Source organism: Numenius arquata, chromosome 11 (assembly GCF_964106895.1).
Source record: "Numenius arquata chromosome 11, bNumArq3.hap1.1, whole genome shotgun sequence".
Taxonomy (NCBI): domain Eukaryota; kingdom Metazoa; phylum Chordata; class Aves; order Charadriiformes; family Scolopacidae; genus Numenius; species Numenius arquata.
Genome location: NC_133586.1, coordinates 28,705,677 through 28,712,850, shown reverse-complemented (window position 1 = coordinate 28,712,850; position 7,174 = coordinate 28,705,677). Strand labels below are relative to the sequence as shown.

At 40.3% G+C, this 7,174-nt stretch overlaps 1 protein-coding gene across 1 annotated transcript in view; it reads left to right on the top strand.

Annotated features, from left to right (window-relative positions):
* The first annotated feature begins 2,949 nt into the window (after window positions 1-2,949).
* DOCK2 (dedicator of cytokinesis 2) overlaps window positions 2,950-7,174 on the top strand; it is a 188,001-nt gene continuing 183,776 nt past the window's right edge. Inside the window, exon 1 of the mRNA XM_074155774.1 lies at window positions 2,950-3,164. Coding sequence (XP_074011875.1) covers window positions 3,125-3,164 — 40 coding nt within the window. The 5' untranslated portion in view covers window positions 2,950-3,124. The remainder of the gene's footprint in view (window positions 3,165-7,174) is intronic.

The following is a 7,174-nucleotide window of genomic DNA, read 5'->3' as shown; positions in this document are numbered from 1 at the left end:
AATACTACATTGAAGAAATTGTGCTTTTCATGCTACAAAATGTTAGAGCCCTTTCTTATGCAAATGCTTTGTTAGTTTTGTTTACTGTCACTGTACACGGAGACATAAATAGCATAAAACAACTAGAGTACATAATTGTTTTAATTAGGGGAAGACCTTCAGTAACTTGACATTGGGTGCATGTACTTTAAATGGGAGTTCTGAACTGCAGATTGTCTCCTAACACAGTTTAATTATTCATGTTCAAGTGCGTGGCATATGAAATTTCTAAATGTTTTTTTTTAGTTGAAATAATTTATTAATGCTACAAACAAAACTAGGATGTCATTTCAACAAAGGAATGAAACTGATTCTGTCCCCAAAACCTACTGTTTTTCCGGTACTGCTGGAATTTTCTTAAGAGTATGTAGTCATCGGCTTGGCTAATAGATGTGCTTAGAAATCTCTTGCAGAATTGCAACTAGTGGGTGGGGAAAGATGTCTGGATTTGAGGCTTTTGTTGTGCCATAACACACTTAGGGTATTGTTCTTTAAGTGAAAATAGTTTGCATATTTTTTTTTCCTTCTGTTTTGCTGGATCAGTTACTTTCCTGAAACTGCACCCACAGATCTTGGCTTGTAGTAGAATTTAGAGCCAGTTAAATGCTTAAATCCTGCTGTATAATGGAAGTTACCAGAGCTAAAAATTGATTATTAGATAGCGTTGTACAAGATCTTGTTTTCTGGAATTGATAGCAGTATTAAAAGTTCTCTCCTGTCTTCCTCCGCCTGTGCTCCAACCTCCCAGAAGGTAAGTTGTACCCATGAGTTCCCTGGGCAGAAAGATTTTTACCTTTTGAGAAGCAAGGAATTCTTGCTTGTAAAGACCTTCTGTCTGGAAAAAGACGTAAGGAAATGATGGTAAGGGACGTGAGGGTGACAAATGATTGATTCTCTCCACTGTTTTCTGTGGAAAGGTAATTAAACAAACTAACAGATACTGTATCTATTACCCACCTTAATTCTCTAGACCCTAGTCAGGGTTTGTCCTGTGCTGCAGGAACGTAGGATTTTAAGGTTACTGTGTGTGCTTTTCTCTCTGGATGCATTTTCCTTTTAAAAAAGATTTTGTTGCTTAATCCATGTGTTAGAAATTATGGCTTGGACTTTCCCAGACACAGCCAGAAGAGCAGACTGTCTTAGCTGACTTCTGGGAAAGAGGCAGGAGGTGCTCGGGGATCAGGAGTGCAAAAGCATCATCGTGAAAGTCGAAGAGGAGGAAGCAGCAGCAGATGTGGGTGATGCTGGGGGGGGAGGGTGCTGGCAGGTGGGGAGCAGCAGTGACTTCAGCTCGGGTTGAAGTTTCTGTATATCACTTCTTTGGATCATTTCTTCTCAAAATACAACAGTATTGTATTAATCACGTTTTAGACCTACATGATGAAGTATGTTTTTAAACGAGTGCTGGAAAGGAACAATTTTCCTCAGGACTTTTGTAATACAGGGAAAGATAATGAGGAAGAACAATGTAGAACAAGGAAATAAATACAAGTCATGATCTCCAGGCCAAATAGTGTATGGGAAGGGGTGATTTGCTGGAGAGGGATTCAGAGTAAGGAAGATCATTATTGCTGGTTAGGGAGTTATTAATCAAAATACACAGTAAACTAAATGGTTCAGCCTCAAAATCTTTTTTGATAGATAAACAATATAAATTGGGTGTTCCACGAGGAAAAAGAAAGATTTAGGACTCTTAGATGAAGCCGATGGTCTGTAGATGGAGATAACCTGAGTTGCTCAGAATCTAGGTCATGTTAATAAACATAACATGAATTTCAACATTATTTTATGGGGGTAAATAACTAGCTAAAAAAATAACTAGCTAAACCCTTTTGCTGAGCTAGTATGTAGATGTGGTTAACATTAGGGCAATTCAGGCAAACCTGTGGTAAACTGTATGGTGGTTTTCCTCCAGGAATAGACTGCAGAACTCCACGTGCATCTGTTTCTCATGATGGCTGGTGAAAATCAAGAGCTGACATGTCACGTTATCAAAGCTATCCTGGCGGATGTAGCACAGCACTATCAAACAGTTTTGACAAACAGCCATTGCGAAATTGCAAGGTAACATCCAGAGGACAGGACTGTCGTATGACTTTGTCCTACTGAGCAGGAGATAAACAGTAAATCTTTGAAAGTGTTTTCTGTTTTGGTGTGAGGTTTTTTGTGGGTTTCTTTTTGTAAATTCCAAACTATAAATAAAGAACACGAATGAAGGTGACATACCTGTGTTCAGTTTGGTCCTTAATCCACACTGCAAACAACTTGATCTTTGCACGTCCTAAAGGTCATTAGGTAAGTTAGCTCACACGGCAGCCTGTGTGAAAGCAAAGGCTGTAAATATAAAATAAATGAATTTTTGAAGTTCTGTATTGACAATAAGTCTTTAAGAAAGTGCTATTTTGTTTAGAGTATAAAGAGAAACTCCCCTGTTTTTTCTTCCAAAGGTAAAATGACAGAAACAAAAAGGAATGGGTGTGGTCTGAAATGCTGTGGCTTTGTCCTCATTTGTCTTATCAAGGGATGGTCTGTTATGAAAAAAAAAAAATAAAAAAATATCCCCATTCCATGACAGGTTAGAGGAAAGAAGTTGTTAAGATGTAGTGTCTTGTGGAGTCAAATCTTTAAAATCTGGTTTCAGTGTTATAGAAGAAATAAGTCTTCCTTGATGTTCCAGAGCTGAGCTGACCAATGCCGAGAGCGTGTTACTGCAGCCGGGCTGGGCACACAGCACCCCGCCAGCCTGGGGCGTGAGCTCTGGGGTGGCTTGTCTCCTTTCAGCCTGCTTGTGTGTTGCTGCCAGTGTCACACAACAGAAACACCCAGTTTGGGATTCCCCTCCCCCATGACACTGGGGTACGATATCTCAAGTTGAGAAAAGAGGAAGGAAGCCGAGAGCTCGGAACAGCAGCAAATCTCGCAGCACCCTCACAGCTGCCGGAGCCTGCCCTACTCGGTGACAGCGGCCGGGAAACGCATCTTGCTTCCAGAGCCTTTGTTTGTTACCCATCTGGAATCCCGCATCACCTACATCTTGGTTTCCTCGGTGGTGGGCATCCTTCGGAGCCTCACGGACTCATGTGCGATGGCGAGATGGCACAAGACCGACAAGAAGAGCGGTGTGGGTACGTAACCGAGTAAACTGCCATTTGAGTTTGGGCTTCATAACTTCTGAACAGGATGTGGGCAGGTGTTTTCTCTGGTGTGATGAGCGAACACCCTCGCCTTTACCACGGTTGCTTAATTGAAATGATCCATTTTGTACAAAGTTTTAATCTTTCATACAGAATGATAAGAAGTACACGAGCGTTAGACTGGGAGATGCAACCCTCTGCCCCACCACACACGCACCCCTCTCAAGTCTTGAACTCTCACAGTAACCCAGCTTTTCCCACCTCGATACGTTAGAAAACTACATCCTAAGTAGCATGTTGTATAATAAGTAGGAGCTAGAAGTTATGGGGAACGAAGTAGGGGAAGGGGAATCCTACAGTTGCTTCTGAGATACTTGAGGTTCTGCAACTGGTGTTACAGAAAAACCCTCTATGCATTGGTAATAATATTTGGAAGGAAAGTCATCTTCCAAAATCATTTTTTCTTAAAATGAACCATGTTATCTTGCATAAAGGACTGAATTGTTCTTATTATTTAAAAATAAAAAGTCTTAAAACTAGGAATCAAAGCTTGAAGCACTTGAAAGACATGTCCTGCTGAAGTTCTCAGTACAGAAGACCGTTAATCTTGTATTGCTTATGTTTTATTTTACCTTCTAGTGCATAGCTATTAATCTGGAATTATAAGAGGCGTTTATTTTAAGGCCATAATATTTGGTGATATGCATTACAAACAAAAAACCCCACCCAACTGCCTTCATGAAATAAAATGAATCATCAAGGAATTAAGAAGAGGACAAGAATGTCTTCCTGTTCAACTTCCATGTGCAGCAGTGGCAGAATTGTGAAATGGAAGTAGCCAGTTCTGGTGGCAGTTTATGTTACAAAATAAAGGGTGTAAATATCTTCTGGTTCAGTTTTACAAATAGTAGGAACTACTTAATTTTTGCATGTTTCTCTGGAAGTTATTGATTTGGGAGAAAATGACTGGATTTGTTGGAAGTGATCTCTGCAACCTCTGTCACTAGTGTAGGGATATCTCGCATATGGGTATAAGTACTAGATACTAATTAGTTACAGGAATAATATAAACCAAGCTTATAATATAAAGCTTATAATATAAACCAAACCATAGCAGCATTTTACAGGGAGCATTTTGGGTCAGGGTGAGTTTCATGTAATTACAAAAAAGGCTTGCTCTTCTTTCACTTGGATTTTTAACGTTATGGGGGCCAAATAACCTGACTTGATGTTAAGTGTCATATAGGCTGGTGATTAGTTTGCACGTAACCTGCAGTGGACAACAGACCAACCTACTGGGTGTGACCAACACATGTCCCCTGGCAAGGCCCCGGCTGTGGTTGCTCTGTTGGTTGTTGAACAGCCGGTCTCTGGCGGGCTTTATGGACAGTGAAGTTTGGCCAGTTTGTAACTCCCCAGCCAGCTGGTCACCAAGCAGACAAAACCCTAGTATGATACAGTAGTCGCTACAGTACTTGAAAGGTAGAGCAAACCATGCATAATAAAAACCATCTCATGAAATAAAGTCCTTCATAAACTAATGATAGTCCAGGGAAGTTTGTTTTCAGGAAGACTAGGATGCATTTTTGATTGAACAAGTCGCTGCATTATTTAACTTAAAATAACGATACTCAGAATATGCAATTTTGTATAGCAGTAGTCTTTTCTACCTCTGATCTAATAAAGTTTATTTCAAAACAGTAAGCTTTTAATTGAATCGCTTATCATGAACACTTTTATTTTAGTGCATAAAAGGAAAGGAAATAATTGAAAATAACATTTAATGGCAGCATTTTAATACTGTTAAGTCTAAAGTGCCATGGAGACAACACAAATGCGAGAGTTTTTAAAAACTCAAAAGGATGAAGTTTTATTTGATCTGGCAGTGGCCAGTGCTCTTGCCCTTCAACTATAGTCAGCTCTAACAGCTCTGGCACTCGCATTTCAGAGTATGTATTACGTGGAGCTCGGAGGGTGGTATCGGGGCAATCACTCCCACGTACAGGTACCGCTTTCTGAAACACAGTCTGCTAGAAATGCTGCTTCTCCTCTCACCCATCTCCCTTATGAGATTGGTCCCCTTCAGGCTGGTTACTTGGGTTTAGAACAGACCGGCATTCCTGAAAAAACTGCGTTAGCATAAGAAGACTGATTGTTACAATTGTCATGGGATAAAGACACATTTGGATCACTCATGTCAGTCACTTCACTGAATGCTCTCTGAGCTGGTGTATCATGTGGATGAGGAGCCCTGAGACTCGGGAAGTTTCCAGGTGCCAACACAGTGACCTGTAACTTGAGGACTAGGGGTTAGAACCAACTGAAAGACTAACTTGCTGTCATATAAGCATTTAGGACCCATCAGTGGTGGGTTTGTGTCAGCGAGAGTGAAGACGAGGGCAAAATAAAACTCAGTTTTTATTTGCAAGTTTTAAAAATTAATTTCCTGCTGCAAATTAAGCAAAAACCAGTTAGCGCTTGACCTACTGTTGAGATTGGCTGAAAGAAGCAAACAGCCACTGTTGGACTAAAAGAAATCTGCAGAGAGCATGAATAATGAGAAGGGGTTATCAAGTGCACCAAATAGGAAATGGTGCAAGTGGTTATCTCTATCTTTAAGGACCTTTGCTAGTGTTTAAAAGCAAACAACAAATTTATCAAAGCCTCGATAAATTTCCTTTAAATAGGTAAAGGAAGTGATGTATCCAGTTTGTGAGCATCACATGGACTTCTGCTTTACACTCTGATAAGTCTCAAAGATGATACCTTTTCTTTTGTATGCAGCAAAAAGAAAAATTATTTCTGGTTATCCATGAGGTCACTTGCTCCAGAACAAAGGCTGCACAACCCTGCCTCTACAGGGCTAAAGCTGGGCCAAATGAGAGTAAGCCTACTGTTTACAGAAATAATTCCTTAAGTTTTGTGGCTGTGAGGCTTCGAGTAAATATATTTGCGTTGTAAAATTTGTAGCTGGCAGATACGAGATCTTTAGGAATCCATGACACAAAGCTGGAAAATAACAGTAGCCTTTTAACACTGTCACATGTACTTCAGATACATGGTCCCTCTGTCGTAGCTGCTGTAGCCGTAGCTGATTGTTGCACTGCTCTACAAATTCTCTTAGCTGTGGCCTGCATGCCTGCTGCACTGCTCCCTGCAGAGGGGCAGGTATGATTGTGCTTGCCAATGGGAAATCCAAAACACAGTATCATAATTTAAGGTCCAGAGTAGGTCACTGGGGAGAGCTGGTGCTGCAGACCTGGTGGTATTTCCACAAGCACGTATGTTACGTTCACGTAGAAGAGAATCTGTGCCAGCTGTGTCATGTATGGTAATAGTACTACTGCTTGCTGGTTCTCTGCTCACCCCAAGTAAGTCCGTCTCCTGGGTTAAAGAAGGTTTTTCTGTTAAACATTGTATCATAAAAGTTTTAATACTTGTATGTAAAACAATCCTAGCAGTGTGTGGTATAGCTTATGCTCAGGAGTTCCTTTTCTTACCCAAGCTGTTGGCTCACAGTCTGTTTTATTTTCCTTTATTTATCTTGGAAACGAATTGTATTTGTTCCTTCATTATATAAGTTGGTAAGAATAATGGGAGAGTAATTTAAAAAAACAAAAGTCCCCAGTCACACACACACATAACCATCACCACCAGTTGTCTTGTCCCATCAATCAGGGAAATAGTCACACTGGGTATTTAGTTTTGGAAGAGTGTTCGAAGAGGGTTTTTTGTAAGTTAAATAAATTTATGCTCTTAAAAATTGGTGGGAAAATAGTGTAATTGCTAAATTTTAACTCCAGGAAACTCATGGACTAACGAGTCCTGGAATATGTGGTACTGTTAACTATAAGCACAAAGAAAGTGCTATGTGAATTTAAGGTCTGCTGTAAGTATGCCTCACGTCTCAGGAAAATCCAGGAATATGGGCAAACTGAGTCTACTGAGACACAAAGTCTGTGAAAGTTGTCAAATGTTTGGAATAATACAGACTGGAAGCT